This window comes from Protopterus annectens, chromosome 1.part2 (genome assembly GCF_019279795.1).
Source record: "Protopterus annectens isolate FY-2018-M chromosome 1.part2, PAN1.0, whole genome shotgun sequence".
NCBI classification, from domain to species: domain Eukaryota; kingdom Metazoa; phylum Chordata; order Ceratodontiformes; family Protopteridae; genus Protopterus; species Protopterus annectens.
Window position 1 is genome coordinate 389,812,325 of NC_056727.1, and position 20,489 is coordinate 389,832,813.

Genomic DNA, 20,489 nt, shown 5'->3' on the forward strand with positions numbered 1-20,489 from the left:
GTGTGAATGGACTTGGTGTACTTCAGTATTACACTATGCTGCTGCTGTGTCGTTTTTGATAGATATAGAGAATGTATAAATGTATTTGGTGTACTTCACTATTACACAATGCTGCTATGTCATTTTTGACAGGTATAGAGAATGTATAAATGGATTGCGTGTGCTTCATTATTACACAATGCTGCTGTGTAGTTTTTGAAAGGTATAGAGAATGTGTAAATGGATCTGGTGTACTTCACTATTACACTATGCTGCTGTGTCATTTGTGACAGGTATAGAGAATGTATAAGTGGATTTGGTATGCTTCACTATTACACTATGCTGTTGCTGTTGCTGTGGCTTTGTCATTTTTGACAGGTGTAAAGAATGTATAAATGGATTTGGCGTACTTCACTATAACACTATGCTGTTGCTGCTGTGTTGTTTTTGACAGGTATAGAGAATGTATAAGTGGATTTGGTATGCTTCACTATTACACTATTACACTATGCTGTTGCTGTTGCTGTGGCTTTGTCATTTTTGACAGGTGTAAAGAATGTATAAATGGATTTGGTGTATTTCACTTTTACACTATGCTGTTGCTGCTGTGTTGTTTTTGACAGGTATAGAGAATGTATAAGTGGATTTGGTATACTTCACTATTACACTATGCTGCTGCTGCTGTGCCATTTTTGACAGGTGTAAAGAATGTATGAATGGATTTGGTGTACTTCACTTTTACACTATGCTGTTGCTGCTGTGTTGTTTTTGACAGGTATAGAGAATGTATAAGTGGATTTGGTATACTTCACTATTACACTATGCTGCTGCTGCTGTGTCATTTTTGACAGGTATAAAGAATGTGTAAATGGATTTGGTGTACTTTACTATTACACTATGCTGCTGCTGCTGTGCCATTTTTGACAGGTGTAAAGAATGTATGAATGGATTTGGTGTACTTCACTTTTACACTATGCTGTTGCTGCTGTGTTGTTTTTGACAGGTATAGAGAATGTATAAGTGGATTTGGTATACTTCACTATTACACTATGCTGTTGCTGCTGTGTTGTTTTTGACAGGTATAGAGAATGTATAAGTGGATTTGGTATACTTCATTATTACACTATGCTCTGGTGCTGTGTCATTTTTGACAGGTATAGAGAATGTATAAGTGGATTTGGTATACTTTATTATTACACTATGCTCTGGTACTGTGTCGTTTTTGACAGGTATAGAGAATGTATGAATGGATTTGGTGTACTTCACTATTACACTATGCTGTTGCTGCTGTGTTGTTTTTGACAGGTATTGAGAATGTATAATTGGATTTGGTATACTTCACTATTACACTATGCTGCTGGTGCTGTGTCGTTTTTGACAGGTATAAAGAATATATAAATGGATTTGGTGTACTTCACTATTACACTATGCTGCTGCTGTTGCTGTGGCTTTGTCATTTTTGACAGGTATACAGAATGTGTAAATGGTTTTGATGTACTTCACTATTACCAGAGTGCTTCTAGCTTTTGAATCTCCTCTGGTACTACTGATAGCTGCTATTTCATTACAAATTATTCTCTGAGTTATTCAAACATTTGTATATAGCTATTTTTTATGAATCCATAGAAAGGAATTCTGTTAATCCTTTTAGACTGCAGCATATATACAGTATGTTAGCATGTAAGGATCTCTCTGATTGCAGCATGCCATCCTCTTCATCATGTACTTTTGTTCTTAGCTCAGTGCAAGTTCCTTGGGCCCTTTTCCTTTACCTTAGCTACCTCCTTAATGAGTCTCTATAGCCTTATCATAGGTACTCCACTGAAGCCAGTAACCTATGCTGGGCATAAAACATGTAAGTATTCACCTCATGTCTCTGTCTTTGTAGTCTCACCACCTGTATAACTTGCTGGTGCTAGTCACATTTTTATTTATTTACTTTTAGAAAAATAATAACAGCTAGCATGTCACCACTGTTAATGGATTCTGTCAGCATGATGCACTAATTTAATGATAAAAAGTACAGAGTGATCCCAGTGAATCTGGAGTGCTTGTCTTTATTACTAGTATACCAGCAGAAATCAGAGATGAAGAGAGCAGAAAAGGAATTACTGTATATTAAAGTACATTGTATTTGTCATACATTCCCAGTGTACCATGCTGTCTTTAAAAGCAACATGAACCATTAATAAGCAGTTTCCATGGTGACAGCAATTATTTGACTTAAACATAAACCCACTTATAACCTGCAGAGTAGTACATGGAGAGGTATAATACATCTGTAGTATTCTGTATTCATGTTACATGTATTCCAGCCTTCTGTTTTCTTATATAAGTCTGGTGTTCTTTTCCTTCTTTTATCTTCTTCTAGGGTACCATTACATCTCTTTAAGGAATGAAAAGAACCAGCCGCTGATTCTGCCATCTCTGTTTGTGTATATAGATGTAAAGGATTATGTTCCAGACACCTTTGCAGGTAAAATTCTCTTTTCTTTTGTAATACATTGCTCCAGCTGATCATACGACATGTGAATGGTTCTTGTTTTTAGAAGTGGAACTTAATGTTTAACTACTGTTTTCTTAAATATAAAACCTGCCTCACTTGTATTCCGTGCACTCCTTCTGTTAGCGGAGAACCGATGTTCTGACACGTTTTCTAACTGTAAGACAAAGTAGGATATATGGCAGACATGTGTATGCTTGCATAACTGTTAACAGAGACTGATCATGAATTGTGTCATACTTTGCAAGTTAAGCTCAGAGGCAATTTGTTAATTAAGACACCTTAGGTTCCTTTACAGAGATGGGTCTGTTATGCTAAAGAAGGCCAACCTAGAGGATCAACAGAAGGGTACCAGTTTTACTATCAGCACATTGCATTCATCATACCATCCCTCATTTACTGCACTGGTATAAAAACTTTACTTTATTCTTCCACTTTATTCCTATCCTCATGTCTAATTGAAATATATGCTTGCAACTGGTATTAGAATACATGCTGCACTGTGCAGTCTGTTTTTTTCATTTTCAAATACTGTCTTCTAGTGAGTTATTTCGAAGTGATAACTGGGGTATTGTAAGGTAACAGAAAAAATAAGGAAGCATAATGTTTTGTAAATTCAGATAGTAATAATTCAGAAACTACAGAAGAAACTGCAGGCATATACCATGTATCTTTTTAAAAATCTGTGTAGGAAATACATACAGTGTTTTGAAATGTAAAATCTGTTGCTGTTCTTTTTAAAAAAATCTTGATTTCCTTCTAGGGGTCCACCTTAGCCTTGAAGGTCTACCTGCCGTAGTTACTGGATAGGTTTTCCAACTACCTTATTCTTTTACTAGATTCTGTGTCATTTCAGGCTTAATCAGGGTTTTAGTTCACTACACTATTTATCTGTCAAAATGCCATGGCTGCAATGTAGTTATATATCTTGTGAAGATTAAATAAATGGTATGTAATTGGTTGCTGAATTCTTTTATCTTAAAACAGAGTGTGTATGTGTGGGGGGGTGGGGAGCGACATACAGACAGATGCATAGAGAGAGAGAAGTTACATTATTAAGCCAGCATTTGCTATGTAATAACTTCTGCATTTGTTTTGTGAGGACAAGTTCATAGCTTCATAGTTTAATAGATGTAACTAGACTAAGAGCCACTGGGGCCCTTATATGCCTAGCCATGCAACCCAAATATTACCCTCAAATTGTATAGGGCTGATTTACTGACTACCTCTGCCCATCAGAGACATAGGTACCAGTCCAGGGGTGAATTTGTGATTATCCATCCATTGGTCCAAGTTGTGCTTAAATAAGGTTTGAGAGCAGTGTGTCAGATTTAGGCTGAAGAAGGTGGACATGAAAAGAGAGTGCAACTATGGAAATTCAGTGTGTCAATCAGCATGATTTCATTGACTTGCATGAAAAATAATTTGCCTGTCAGTCAAATCAGTAAAAAGTACTGGCAATTGAAATAACAGAGGATGCTATGTTATGTTATGTTATGTTGCATTCAAAGATTTGTTTCTTATTCCATGATGTCTTCAAACACTTTAAATACTAAGTTGCATGAAAAAAATGGTGATTGAGATGAGATTGCCTAGGAATTTTTTGGTCACAGAAAGTGTCAATAGCCTAATTCCATCCTGGTTGTAATGCAACAGTCCTTATAATACTAGGGTAGTGGAATGTCTCAACTCTTTGTTCAACTCTTTTGCGGTCCTCTACCATGGTAGCATGTAAAAGGAGATCGATATCATATCTTCTTTGTGACTTGTGAAAGCTTAATTTGATATAACATGGAATTACTCAGCAACCCTTGCAGGGAATATGGTACCACTTGCTGGCTTATATGAAAATTGTTTAAATGAAAGGCTGGGGAGAGGTAGAAGAGAGATTTCATTTATTTGGCAAATTAAGAGGAACATGGGACAGTTCACTGTCCCACAGCTTGTGATTTGAATGCTGGCATAAAGGTAGCTGAGACGTTACTCACTGTTTGGCAAATGATGCTGGGCATGACAAGAAAGAGAGAGGTGGTACACTATATACATTTATTAAGAAGCACACTTGGGAATTAATCAAGAAAGGGTTGCTGGGAGTAAGGTTTTATTATCACTCGCACCACTGTCAGAAAATGTGATCAGGTAAGGCATTGTAAGTAGAGATTTGCTATCACTGTAATGGCATCAGAATGTGATTAGTATCAACGGTGCTTTAAGTAGTGAGGTGGTATTGAGTATGTATACAGCTTACACAGAAATGCACAATATAGCCTCAGAATTTATTCCAGAGAATTCTAACTGGAAAACTGCTAATTTATTCATACATTGTTGTTTTCATAAATTTTTGTGTGATGTGTAGCAATGCACTCTGCAGTGTGAATATGTACAAGGACTGTATTACATCTCATATGGAGAAAAATCATTTTATTGCAAACTTTGTTGATTTGTAATGGTAATGTGGTTTTCAAGCAAACACCACAATGAAATTAATGTTTACTGCACCATGTTGCAAGTTTAGACCCTGACCTGAGCAACCTTATTCAGGGAAAGCACCTTCTAGCAAACTAAATCTTAGAGAACTTGCAACCATTTTTCCATATAAACTCTGATCATGTATTCCTTGTATTCCAGCAATATTCATTTTATTGAGCATTAGATAATCGGCACACTATACATCAGTACCCTGATTGGAGAATGAACATTCTTCAGCAGGGTATTAATATACAAGTAATGCCCACTGAAAAACGTGTCTGCCGCTTCACAGCAGCATATCAAGTCACTGTGGAGCTCGGACTTAGAAAATGGAATGGACGCCATTATTTTACACTTGCTAAGCAGCGTTTTTGCTGTTTAACGATTGTAAAATATTAAAAAAAAAAAATACAAATAAAAAAAAAAGTTGTGTGTGTTTGTGTTTATGTCTGTATTTTTGTGTATGCGTGCATGTCAGTGAAAGTGAAAGGGAGTGGGCCATTATTTTATACTTGTTAAGTAGAGCTTTTGCTGTTTAGTGAGTATAAAATAAAAAAAATTAAAAAAACATAAAATAAAGCATATGTGTGTGTATGCATGTATGTGAGTAAGATAGAAAGGGAGAGAGAGAGAGAGAGAGCAATCAATCAAATGAAACAGAAAACTGTGTGTTTTGTTTCTGTCTGCATGTGTGAGTGAATGCATGCATGAAAGCAGAGAGAGACTGTGCATGTAAGAGAGAGACTGAGAGAGAGAGAGAGAGAGAGCGATCTTGTGTGAGAGATGTGTGTATGAAAGCAGAGGAGATTGTTGTGTATATGTATGTGTCTGAAAGCAAAAGAGGCTGTGTATGTGTTTATGAAAGTGAGAATGGGCTATATGTAAAATTGTTGTGTTTCACTTGCTTATTATTTTTTATATATGTTTGATGTAAAATGCTTCCTCCAACACCATTAACATATATTACAGCAAGTTTGAAACATTAAGCAGAGGAACTATTTTACCTTAAAAATATATAAAAAATAATATAGTATTTAAAATAAATAAATAAGCAAGTAAAACACAACAATTTTACAGAGTCCATTCTCTAAGTGCAATAATGCCCTCCAGAGTGGCTGTTAATGTGTAATTAATACCCTTCCAGGGGTGTAGAGGCCCTCTGCCTATGGCATCAGGTCTTATAAGACCCCTGGGTGGGTATTAATTACACATTAACACACACCCTGTCAGGCATTATTGCTTGCGTAATGCACATTTTATTTACTAAGGAGGCAGACGACTTTAAGTACTGAAAGTACTAGAAAAAAAAAACTGTCTCAGCTGTTGTAACAACAGGTGATTCTTTCTAGACTTTTACCATGATACAGCATAATACTGCCACTTTGGACAACCTTTTAAAACTAAAACAAATGATGCTGCTAGTATTTGTCTTGCCTTGCCTTGATTTCAAAAGTACTACAAATCTGGGCAGTATTCCTATGTTTTATCAAAACAGAATCCTAAGTGATAAAATTAAAGCTGTGTATAACTTTGTATGTAGGTGTAAACTACTGTGGGATGCATTTCAACTTGATTAAGTTTATATAAAAAATAAAATTTCAGAGTGCAATCTATAAAGGTGAAACTTCATGCAATGTGTAGTTAACTTAATCAGACATGAACATTTTGATAAATAATGAAAAAGGCATCTGATCTTTCATGCCCATTGTAATGTTGGATTTAGTCCATAAGTATCAGTTAGTCCTAAGCAGTTGTCCTTCACTACCATGGTTATGCACACAAACTGAGCCTGCTATCAGAATGTCATTGTGTAATTTTATCTGGATATTCTAATATAAATTTATACTACTGCCTCAATACCTTTTCCACCTTACACTTCAGATTATCTTGTAAATACTATGTATTATCCAACTTACTATACTATTGAAGTTTTTTACAGGTTCATAGGTTAATGCTAGTCTGTTGATCTAGATGACCATTAGTAGCGTAGCCACAATATCCCACACCATAGATACCCATTGGTATGACTAACTTATTCCTGCTTTTGACCCATTCAGTGAGGGCTTGAGTGGGTCAAACCCAGGGTGTATTTATGATTGCCCATCCATTCATCCAGGTTGCACTTAAAGAAGGTCATGGAGCTACTTAATTAATAATCTATGGCTTTGTGATTTACCCATGGTTGGTATGATTTGGACTGATGGCAAAACACAATTAAATGTTCACAGTATCAATAAACGAACGATACATAGATCAGTGAAAGTGTTTCAGCAACTAATGGATATGTGAAGCAGTGACTACCAGTTTGGTTTAGGTACCACCACAACAGATTAGTACAGTGATGAGATGGTCAGAAGTTTACAGCTATGACTGGACTAAAGTAGATTGTGAGTGCAAAAGACAATAAAGGAAACTACAGTAAGTAATGGTTTCTTGAATACAATAGCTATAAATTGACTTGGATGTCACAGTATAAGTCTAACTCCTCACGTAGTACCCAATAAGAAGGCTTAAATCTAATATGTGACATTAACAAAACCTGCTGGAGAGACAGGTTTGTCTCCCAGAGGCTGCCCCATCTCTGGAATAGACTCCCCATACATGTCAAGCAAAGTAAGTCATTGATCCTCTTCAAGTGCAAACTTGATGAGTGGATGGGCAATCACAAATTTCTCCCAGGTCTTCCACCTGTGCCCCTCATTGATAGGGGTAACAGATGCTGATTGTGGTTTCTTTTCTGAGGATAAACTCTTGGTTAGTCTTGTAAGGGCCCCAGAGCCATTAGCCTAGTAATATCCTATGATCCTATGAACTGCAGTTTTAGTACAAATTTATAGATCATTTTGAGGATTAAACTTAGGCTCAGAATGCCTACAACTGGCAAAAGTAGTGGAGAAGATGATAATAATATGTGTATAGTAACGGTGGTTAGAAAAGCCTTTTACATCTAACATCAAAATTTATATATTTTATTTATTGATATTTGTTTACCAGAAAAGCCCAACTGGGTCACAAGATCCCATTTTCAGCACTGGCCTGGAGAGTAAATCTCCACTTAACAGAGAAAATTAAAAAAAACAAAATGGACAATTTCAAAAAGGAATGTAAAAAAACAAGTTGAAGTGCTGAGTGAACCTCTTAAACTACAATCATCACAAATCCTGAGTACAGAAGAGGCAACATCTGATTTTGATGGAAGATCACGTGAAAATGAGAATAACACCAAATTTCTTCTGAAACAAAACAACTTATTCCAGGAAAATACAGAAGGCTTAGAGAACAGATTTAGAAGGAATAACATCAGGATGTATGGGATTCCTGAAAAAGAAGAGGGAGACAGAATGATTCAATCCTGGCTGCCTAAAACTTTGAATCTGCCTTAAGTTTCTTCCTTTGGCATTGAAAAGGCACATAGATCACTTTCTAACTCACCTTAAAAGAAAAAAAACACCTTCATCAAGGTCAGTGATCATAAGATATTTCTCATTTCAAGATAAGGATTTAGCCCAGGATTGAGTAATGCCTACACTAAGTGTACACGATTATGAGTGAACAGACAACATACACATAACTCACACCTTCTTCATCCTAGTTTAATTTTCCTAAAGATATTCTTGCAGCTTTACATATTGACAGGAATTCATAAAGGTTACCACAAAGTGTAGACTACATGTACATTTAATGTAATCTTTTGGAGTGACTAGAGAGCACAGAAATGTGAAAAGAATTTTATTGAACACATATAGTGTACACATAGTGTAGGCTTTATTGAATCTGTCCCTTAGTCTTAAAAGCTGCATGGACTTATTATCCAGTTAGAATTAAATAAAATGCTATAAGATTTGACAATGATTACTCAACATTAGTGATATCAGAGAAAAGATTGTGTGCCACCTGTTAAAAGCTTAAAGAAAAACAATATTAAAGCACAAATCTTGTTTCCAGCAAAAATAAGGATTTACCTTCCAGAAGGAAAGATTTTAACACCTTTGAAGATGCAATGGACTTTATATAGTAAAATAAAATCTTAGAAAAAACAGAAGAAATGGACTGGAATCTATCAACTTCATTGAAGAGAAATGCAGCAAGAAATGGTTGGTTAATAAAAGTACCCAGTAAAAGAGTGGACAAATGAAAATCAATGTATTTCATGGTTATGATTTTTTTTAATTTAAATAATTACTTGAATACTTATAAACAGGTGCTGAGTATTACTTTTTACAAGGTCAGTCATTTATTTATTTATTTCCCTACTTCAAATATTTACTAGTTCCCTTTTTAAAATGTTAAAGTTTGATTCTTTTAGCTATATGTGAAATTAAAGCCACTTATTTCATTTAAAGTTTAAAAGGTTAAACTATTCATTTTATTAAAAGTTAATCATTATTATGATGAAATTTATGTTATATGGCACACTTTGAGTAATGCACTATTAAATATAATACAAGATGCAACAAATGACACTAAAGAGGCATGTTAAGTTACATTCTGGGTTCTTAAAATGGACCAGTAGTGTGCTACTGATGGTGTACTTGACATGAAATAGCAACCAGGAAATACATGCTTTATTATAAGCAAAGTATAAAAATATATAATTTTATCTATATAAAAGTTATTATTGTAATGATATGAAATGATCAAAGTAACATTCATACTTTTACAAGTTAAACCTGAATCACACATAACTATCATTCTTTTAATGAAAGTTTATATGCTATGTCTCCTTTAAAAAATACAGTGTGTTTTATATTAAGCATCTTATACAAATAGTGCTTTCTGAGTCATTAAATGTTATTTCTTTGAGTGCAATGGGTTTTTAGTGGTTGGGATACCTTGATATGTTTTTTATTGTTTTTGTGGTGGTTTGGATGGACTGAGGGATTGATGTGTGTTATGGAGGTGGCTTGGATTCACTTGCAAGCATTTTTGTGTGAATTGTAACTGATGGACTGTTCATTTTCAAGCCTTTATCATGAAAACCAGCTTGAAACAACTTAAGAGTTATGACACGTTTCTGATACTGCAGGTGTTCTGAAAATTCTAAGAAGTGTCCAGGTTAATTCTTCCTGTCAAAAAGTAAATAATCATAATATTTTGAATCATATACTAAGATGTAAAAAAATGCAAGTTAGATAATAAGAAAAAGAAAGTGAATAGCCTTCTAAATGACTGTTAGATATTACATACAGTAGTTTTAAATGCTTGCTACTGATAGTATACATGACATGCAATATCACCCAGGAAAGTTATGCTATGTTATAATCAAAGTATAAAACATATAGTTTTTACATATATACAAGTTATTATTGGAATGTTATCAAATAATTAAGAGTAACATTCACACTTTAACAAGTTAAACCTGGATCACACATAACTGTCATCTTTTTAATGCAAGTTTATATGCTGTGTCTCCTTTAAAAAAATGATGGTTGCTTTATACTAGACATCTCATACAAATTGTGCTTACTGAATCATTAAATGCTATTTCTTTAAATACAATAGCTTATTAGTGGTTAACAAACTTTGACATTTTTTTTCTTGTTTTTTAGTGGTTTCAAAGGGTTTGAGGGATTAATGTATAATGTAAAGGTGGATTGGATTCACTTGTGAACATTTTTGTTTGAATTATAGCTGATAAACTGTTCATTTGAAAACCCTTGTCACGAGGACCAACTTGAAGCAATTTTGTGATGCTGTGAGAGTTGTAAAATTCTAAGAACTGTCTGGGTTACTTCTAGCTGGCTAACAGTAAATAATCATAATATTTGAATCATATGCTAAGATGTCAATTGCATTCTAAACCACTGAAAGTTATTAGATGACCAGAGGTGACAAGATATTGGACCTGGTCACCACCAACATGGGCGACCAGTGTTCCACACTGGAGGTCAACCCCTTGCTGATTAGATCTGACCATAAACAAGTCACTTTGGATATCCACATTCTGCCCCCACCCCCAGACAAGGAAACCACTGTGAAAATCTGTTCAAAAGCAAACTTCATGTTACTTAAGACCAAGGAGGAAAGTTTCAAAGCCCCCCATGCTAAAAGATAACGCTGTCCAAGCTGCAAAATCCTTTACTAATGCATTCTACAGCCACCTACAAGAATGCATGGATCGTGCTATCCCAAGCAAAAGCAAGACTCACTCCTCCAAGAAAAGGAAACCAGTCTGGTGGACCCCTACCATAAACAAGCTATACAATAGAAGAAGGAAACTAGTACAGAAAATAGTAAAATCCCAAGAAGAAAAGACATCCCTGATCAGTATCAGCAAGAAACTAGGATCCCTCATAAAATCATCCAAGGCGAGCTTCAAAAGAAAACCTGCCAAGGACTCCAAAGATAACCACAAGGCATTCTTTAGCTATGTCAAGATCTAAGTGGCAATGCTCAGATCTGCTCAGAGTTAGTGCAGAATGGCACAAAATACACTGAACCGACCGATATCGCCAACATCCTGACAGACAGGTTCAGTGCAAACTTCACCCCCCCTCTCACCCCCAAAAGGGCCCATAATCATACCAGAAGAATGTAGAGTCCCTGAAATCATAGACACTCAGGTTAAAACAGCCCTCTACAAAGCCAAAAACAACATTGATGGGACTGGATGATGTCCCAGGCTGCATCCTACACGAGCTCAAAGACGAACTAACCCCTCACCTAAAAACACTGTTCAAACTCAGCCTGTCCACAGGCTACGTCCCCATAGAGTGGCACACAGCAATGGTTATTCTGCTCCACAAAAGTGGAGCCACAATAGACCCTGGGAACTCTCGCCCTATAAGCCTGACTAGCTTGGTCTGCAAGGCTATGGAGCGCATCATCATGGAAGCTCATTAACCGAGACATTGGGAACCTCCAGACACTGGACCCTACCCAGTTCGGTTTTGTTAAGGGCAAATCATGCCTCCTAAACCTGGTGGATTTCTTTGAGACAGTTACCAAGGCTATAGATGACCTACCTACAGCCTACCTAGACCTCGCAAAGGCCATCGACACCATTCCCCATTCTGGTATTATAGACAAGCTCACCAGCCTGAACATAAACCCATACATCACAAGATGAGTTGTCAATTGGCTCATGGACAGAACCCACATGGTGAGAGTTGCAGGAGCTAGGTCTGACTCTAAACCGGTTACAAGTGTTGTTCCCCAGGGCTCAGTCCTAGGATCTCTCCTATTCAGTATATACTTCTCAGAAGTACAGGCAAGCACAGGAGGACTATGGCTGACCACGTTTGCAGACGACTGCAAACTAGGGGCTATAATTGACTTTCTGGCTGACACAGACATCCTCCAAAAGGGTCTCACTGAGACGGATACCTAGTGTCAAAATCATGGCCTCAAGCTAAATGCCAAAAAGTGCATAGTCATCCCCTTTGGAAAAAACAAAGTACCCATAAACTACCACATAGGTGGTAGTCTCCTAAATACGGAAAATGTAATAAGGGATCTGGGGATCCAAGTAGATAGTAATCTCTCCTTTGATAATCACATTGCCAAAGTGGTTAGAAAATCCTTCTATGTGGCCCATCTAATCACACAAGGGTTCGCATCCAGATCAAAAAAGGTCATTGTGCCCCTGTACTCATCACTCATCAGACCCATCATAGAGTACAATGCCCCATTTGGGATGTACCTTACAAGACACCTGCAATAGCTGGAAAGATCACAGAAGTACCTCACCAAGAGGATCACTGGCCTCAAACAGATGCCCTATGCAGCTCGACTGAAGAAACTCCAGCTGTACTCGGTTGCATACCGCCTACTCAGAGGTGATCTCTGCCTGACATACAAGGCCATGTCCATCCCGGAATTGATGGACATGCTCCACCTAAAAAAACCTTATCCCTTTGAGCCACACACTCTAGGGATCTAAACCTCGCCACAACAATAAATAAGATGTGCTGGAGGGATAGATTCCTGTCCCAGAGACTTTCTATGCTTTGGAACAAGATTCCAAGCTACATTAGGCAGAGCTCCTCGCTAACACTCTTCAAGAGAAACATTGACGAGTGGATGGGAAAGAGAAAGTTTGCCCCGGGGATCATTTCAGTGACTCTGCTGGACAGAGGCACAGGGAACTAATCTAAGGGGGCAGCGAAAGCCAACACATTCTGGCTAGGCTTATAAATGCCTTCAGGCAGATAGCCTAGTACCTACCTATGAACCTAGATAGTTCTGAATGCTTGCATTTTAATAAAAGGACAATTTATATACTAGCCTATAGACTGACACATCTAATAAAAAAATGTAGACTTGTGTTTCTCTATTATTGTCTGTTTTCAATGATAGCAAAACTTAATATCTCAGAATAATTTATTATGGAAAGTTTGAATGTTAAAAGGGAAGATTTTTCAAATGTTTATTCAGATACTATTAGACATAACATTTAAGGAAAAAAATAGGATTTATTGTAACTGTAGTACTGGATGAAAGAGCCTTGAATACATATGGGTAAATATAAATGTTCTGTTATATGATACGCTACGCTAGGATTATACCAAAAATAAAAAAACATAGGAATATAGTAATAGTAATGGTGCAAGACATAATATAGAAACAGAAATAGAAACAGATCAGAATATGTAAACATATATCGAGTTAAAGAATACACATGTCTACAAGAGTGGGAAGTTGGCATAGTGAATAATGTGCTCACCTTATAGGCACAAAGTGCAGGGTTTGGTTGTCACATGGGGTAATTGGCTGGGCTTAAAATGGCTCACAAGGACAATTAGCCTGATACTAATATATGAACATATGATCCTATGAACAACTTTACACACTGTAAATAAAATAGAAAAATATAATGTCATCTGACCTATATGTTAATAAATATGAAAATAACAATGTATTTCCCCCCATAGTAGACCAGGGAGATAATGTGAGGTACAGGGAAAGCTGATTGTAGAGATATTCAGTTTGGTCAACTTATAATAAAGATTCTGAACACCTATTTAACTTTACTTCTTCAAAATAACTAACTGATGGGCTTTTTTAAGATGATGCATACTAAAAATATGAGATGCATTAATATGAATCAGAAGTATGAGCTAAGTCCTGTTAGTCTAATGGAGAGTTTGAGAGGTAGTTTGTTCATCTTTTTCAACACATTAGGAATATGTTATTCCATAGCAGAATATTTTAGGCTTATATCATTCGGTACTTTTTTATTTGTTTCAAAATTCAGTGCATAGCTCAATATTTCATATTGTTATATATAAAGTATATACTAGGTTCTGTATATAAATGTGATTTCAATATTCCTGTGTTTTGTTCTCTCTTATATAAATGTCTGATTTTAAATACACTAATATTAATGGAGTGAATATTCCAGCAAAGGGGAGTGGTTGTTCAAATACTTGCAATTTCATAAAGCTCAAGTAGTATTCCTAAAGGATATGATTTTACTTAATAAAGATGTAAGTACATTTTCATGAAAGAATTATTTGATTTTAGCAGTTTCTGTCTTTCAAGCTAAAATAATAGGAATCCTCATTTTATGGAAGAACTCATCAGTAATACCTAAATTAAAAGATGCCTATGTTGATGAAAATGGTATGTTAAGCATTATTATAATTCAGTGGAACGAAAAAAAATAGACATTTGTGAATTCTTATTGGATTCCACGAGTTGGAGCTAAATATGTAAAAAATTACTTGGATACTATAGGTTATTATATGAAGGGTGCAGTAATAATGGCTGGTTATTTTAACTGTATTTTATCAGACAAGAATTCCACTTCAGATAGAAAGCTGAGAATCATACACCTAACAAATTTTGTAAAAATAATTAATTTAAAGGATATATATGAGCTAAGAAAAACATACTCACTTTAATTTACCTATTATTCATAACAGATATGGAACATAAATATTGATAACATTTTTGTCACGAACAATCTATCACATATCAGAAAAGTTTCAATAGTTTCATGTCCATTATCAGACCAAAATGTTATCATCTTTAATATTGTTTTAAAAATGGATGTGTTATAAAAATGAAGGATTCAAAGATTGGTATGTTAAATAGATCAAACATTTCCTAGAAATAAACATGAATTGTGAAGTATCTGACATTATCCTGTGGGATTCACTAAAGGATTACTTAAATGGAAGAGTTACAAGCTGTTGTATTAGTAAAACAAGAGAGTGAGACAAAGATTTGAATACACTACAGACCAAAATAGATAGACACACTAAAGTTAACTCTAAAACTAAATGACATTATCAGTCAGTCTTAAGTTAAAAACTTAAATAAATGTAAAGTTGAAGAGGCTGGCCGTTGGACTTTCTCCTGAACGGTACATCAAACGTGAACAGCATGAGTACTGATAACCAGGAAGAAGCTGGGCAGACCAGGAGGCCGATTGGGCAGCTCACGGAGCTGTTAGACTTACTCACGCCTGTATGCGTGAATCTTATTTCTGAAAAGAAGCGTGTATCTGAGGCAAGTGATGAAGGGGAAGCAGCAGAGAGACCAAAAGGAAAAAGAAAAAGGGAGCTTATCGGCGACCGTTTAGGAGCCGGCGACCTTGATGATACTGGGAGGACTGACTTCAACCCATTGGAAACACCTAGGATCTTTGGAGAAGAACCTAATAATTCGGAAGCAAGAAGAGACACTTTGCATGAACTTGGGGCTAGACCTAGAACCAATGCGTTTGTGGCTTCACAGAAAGGTACTGTCATTAATAACAGTGAAGTTAGCACAACTATGGAAGAATGGCTCAAGAGAGACTTTGCTTTTAACAATGTTTACAATAATAAGAAGCATGATTATGGTAAAAATGATGGCAGTACATATTTAGTTAAAGTTGACAAGTTACATAACAGTATGATGAAATTTAGAACGTTTAGTGTTGAAAATGCTTATTTAAAAGAGTGTTTGAGAAGGGAAATAGCCCTAAAGGTCTGAGGGTTTATAAATACCCTAATAATGTAACTATTGGTTCACATTTTCATGAAAGTCTATTAAAAGTGTTTAATAATTGTGGCTTGGAAATAATGAAGGTTATAATAGAGGAAAATGAACTCAAGCAAAACGAGCTAGGGAAGGAAATAGATGAATTGGACAAAAGTATAAAAGCTGATTTAATTTTTAGTATTAGAGAAGAAAGAGAAAAATATTTCAATGTTAGGAAGGACATTGATGTGAAATGTGACAGTATTATTCAACGTAAAATAGGGAAGTTAAACAGGGACATTAATGAATACGAAAATAACACTAGTTACCCTAAACCTTCAAATCAAGGATATAATTCAAGTGGTTTTAAAAAGAAATGGATTAATAACCATTTTAATAATAAAACTTGGTATGTTAATAGGGAGGATGTTGAATGGATAAATGAGTCATACAATCAAGATTTTCCACCATTGGAACATATGGGGGTTAATGAATCAAGGACTCAAACAAGGGGAGAAAATTTTCAGAACTGGGGGGGGGAGAAGAGGAAGAGGGAGACACTAATGGGTGATACCCTCCGGCCTGATAGTAATTTCTCTGTTGATATTTTTCCTGACAATTTCAACAATATTACAATAGGGGAAGATAACATCAAACATACCTATAATGGTTTTAGTATTTATAATTTTAGTGGTTTGAATTTAACTATTCCACATTTTTCCCTTTTAAGTAAGGGGTTGAAATATATACCTATGACTAAAGGTGATTACACACGAACTATTTTAGATATCAAGTTGTTTATAAGGAAAATTAATTTAGAAATTCTGGCTTTAAGGGCAGGATTGAAAAAAGAAACAGGGAATGAATGGGCCTTAGTTAGAAAATCCATCTATAACCCCCCCCTTTGATATCACAGCTTAAAAATTTTGAAAATGTTCTGATAGATGAAATTAGGAAAAAAGATGATAAGGTCTGGTGTAAAGACAACCTAAGTAGGGAAGAAAAAGTTGTGTTAAATGATTTGAGTAGAAATCCACTTACTAGGGTTATGAAACCAGACAAGGGAGGGGGGATAGTTATTATGGATAAAATGATGTATGATGGGAAGATGAATACCATCTTGAGGAATGAAGAAACATATACTGGGGCCTCCCTGAATGAGATTAATATCGCCTATAAACAAGTAGATAATACAATACAGGATCTACTAGTTGAGAAAGTTATCGATATAAAGACATTCAAGTACTTGGAAGTGAGAAAACCAAGAATAGCTACAATATTCGGGATTCCAAAGATCCACAAAAATACAAGTGACCCCCCCCTTAGACCCATAGTTTCTGCAGAGGGTGCTAAGACTGTACCCTTAGCTAAATTTGTGGATAAAAAAAACTAAGCACATATGGGTGAACAACCAGACTATTCTCAAAGATTCTTGGGATTTTTTAAGTAAATTGAAACCTGAAATGTATAAAGAGGACATGCTTTTTGTCACTATTGATATTATTGATTTATTCAGTTGCATTCCTTATATGGAAGGGATGGAAATGTTTGAGGAGGGTGTTTTTGAAGATAAAATCCTCAGTCATAATGACAAAATAGCTAGTGTTGCATTTATGGACTTAGTGCTAAAATATAATTTTATAATTTTTGAAGGTGAAATTTACCAGCAAAAATCTGGGGTCTCTATGGGGGCAGCTTGCGCCCCAACTTATGCCAATATTGTATTGTCAAAATGGGAGGAAAGTTTTATCTTGAATTCAGATTATAAGAAATATTGGCTGATTTATCATAGGTTCCTGGATGATATTGTAATTTTCTGGGTAGGGGGACACACTAGATTTTTGGAATTCATAGAATATATTACAGGAACTACTAGTTTCTTAAAATTCACATATTCTATTAATAAGGAAGCACTAAAATACTTGGATGTTGAAGTATACAAAGGGAATGGGAAGTTCGAAACTAAAGTGTTTAGAAAGGAAACTTATGTGAATTCATTTCTACACTATGATAGTGCTCACCCCCTGCATAGTAAAAGAAACATTGTCAAAGGGCAATATGTAAGGGGGTCGAGAATGACCAGTTTGGACTCCGATTTTGAAAAAGAATGTAAAATTTTGGAGAAAATGTTCTTAGAGTGTGGATATCCAGAAAATTTTGTGTGGAATATTAAGGAAGAGGTTGAAAGAGACAGGAAGGACAGATTTCAACCTATTATAGGTAGGGGAATATATAGTGAGAATATTAATTTTAACCTTGGGACAAATAAGAATAATGATAAACATGAAATGTATGTGAAAAGTCTAGTGGTGGAATACAATGCATTCAATCAAAGGATTAAAGGACTTTTGGGTACTGAATGGAATAAATTTTCCACTTTAACTGACATAGATGAGGTTACAAATATACAACCAAAAATAGTGTATAAAAATTCCCAGAATTTAAAAAACATATTAGAAAGGAAAGTGAATATTAAACAACAGAGAGACAGGAATAAAGTGGGAACATTCAAATGTGGTAGGTGTCAGCAGTGCCCTTACATTATTAATAAAGGGGAAGTGTACATTGAGAGTAGGAAAAGATGGTTAAAAAGCAATGATTATTATAATTGTGAAAGTAAAGGTGTGGTATATCTTGTCCTCTGTCAGAAATGTCAATCCTTCTATGTGGGGAAGACAGAGAGACATTTAAAAAGAAGGATATATGAACACACCTATGATATTATAAAAGGGAAATGCACAAATGCACTTTTCAAACATTCTATCAATTGTACTGAATTTAAATATTTATTCTTTGTATTGGATCAAATCAAGCCTGATACAAGGGGTGGTCTGTGGGAAGAAATATTAGAGAGTAAAGAGCTCTGGTGGCAGGTCAACCTTGACGCTAGTGCAAAACCAGGAAAGAATGAATTTATAACTATTTCTCCACTTCTTAAAATAAGAGCTAACAAAGTTTAATTTATTCTGGTGTAATTTTTATGTATGGACACTAGAGGGGGTAAGCACACATGCATTTATATACATACATAGGAATGGATGAAGGAGAATTTGATAATAGAATAAATACTTTTATCCTAATGCTTCTTAAATATAATATGTTTTTAAAACATTTTTTTAAACATGAAGTTGGTTAAAATTATTTATTTAATATATATGTAAGATTTTAAGGTTGATTTTAACATTTAAACAGTCAAACACAAGATTTGAAATGGATGAGGGTAACATTAAATTAAAGCACAAGGCACTTTACAAGGGATGCATTAATATGCAAGGAATGGTTAATGTGATTTGTCAGTTTGATTTTAAAATATGAATTTTATTGGTTCTTGAATAAAACTAATTAGTGTTTAGAGTATTTAAGTTGATGGATAATTGTGTATTTTGTCTGATGAAGTCCTTTGGTTAGGACAAAAATGCATGGATTTATGTAGTGAATAAAAGCGTTAACCAAGTTCTGGTTTAACTGTGTTTTTCCGGTCTGAGACGTTATTAAAGGAGTTTGGTCCGTGGCCATTGGCATCTTTTTTTGGATTCTTAAATACAAAATATGTTGAAATTCTAAATCATGATGTTTAATAAACATGGAAAAACTTAAACTGCAAGTATATTCAGTGAACCTTTTAATCTTGCATAAACTTGCTCTTAGATCAAAGAAAATGAATACACTAAGTCATATGAAAGAAATTATAGCATATATAAATAATAAAAAAGAAAGAAGAACAGATATTAAAGATATTCTTGAAGGACTTTAAAATATTTCATGAAAATATAAATAATAATACAAATAAAACAAACAACAACCTTGTAGGCAAGGCTAACCAGTATCATTGGGTTCAACGGAAGTAAAACAAAACTGAGACTTATTTAGTTCCATCCCTTCTTTTAATAGACATGGAACTTCTTCAAAAATACATTTACTTAGAAAAAAAATCACAGTTTAGATATCCCTTTCCCTATGACTTAAAATTAACTAGTAAATATTCAACATAAATTAATCATGGCTGTATTTCATTTGTCTAAAAAACAAAAACAAAAAATGCAAAATATTATACTAATTTCAATTTCAATAAATATTTAATATTAATGTTTTCATTCAAGCCAGGGAACTTGTTGGCTCTAAGTAAAATTTGCCATTTAAGTTCCCTGGCTTCTAAAATGTTATTACATCCATTAATAAAATTCAATGATTCAACCTGTTCCAAACCCAAAAAAAATGAAAGTTCCTGAAGCTAGAACATCTAAGAATGTGTTTTGCTAAAGCATTAGTGCAGTCCTGCACTTTTATAGCCTCAATATGCATCCTAATTCTAAATCTTATTTCTCTTGTGCCCCTCCGTACATAGTATTGTGGACAAGTACATGTAGCTAAATAAACTATGTTAGAACTATGACAGTTTTATCTCCCCTTCACTGTAATAGTACATTTCAAATGTTGAAAGTCGACACTACTCATGTTCTAATAAACCACAAAAAAGAAGTACCTGAAAGTGGAACAGACATCTAAGCAAATAAAAAACTACTAACCAGTAAGCTAAAGAACACAGCAAATTAATCCAACAATGATAGACATCACTCCAGTTCACAGTTGTTGTAGAAAGACGCAATCCTTTATTGGTAAAAACCAC

The 20,489-nt window shown here is 34.9% G+C and overlaps 1 protein-coding gene across 1 annotated transcript in view; it reads left to right on the forward strand.

Annotated features, from left to right (window-relative positions):
* The window catches only part of PLCB1 (phospholipase C beta 1), a 4,354,095-nt gene that overhangs the window by 3,492,437 nt on the left and 841,169 nt on the right, over window positions 1-20,489 (forward strand). Inside the window, exon 22 of the mRNA XM_044056572.1 lies at window positions 2,351-2,455. Coding sequence (XP_043912507.1) covers window positions 2,351-2,455 — 105 coding nt within the window. The remainder of the gene's footprint in view (window positions 1-2,350; window positions 2,456-20,489) is intronic.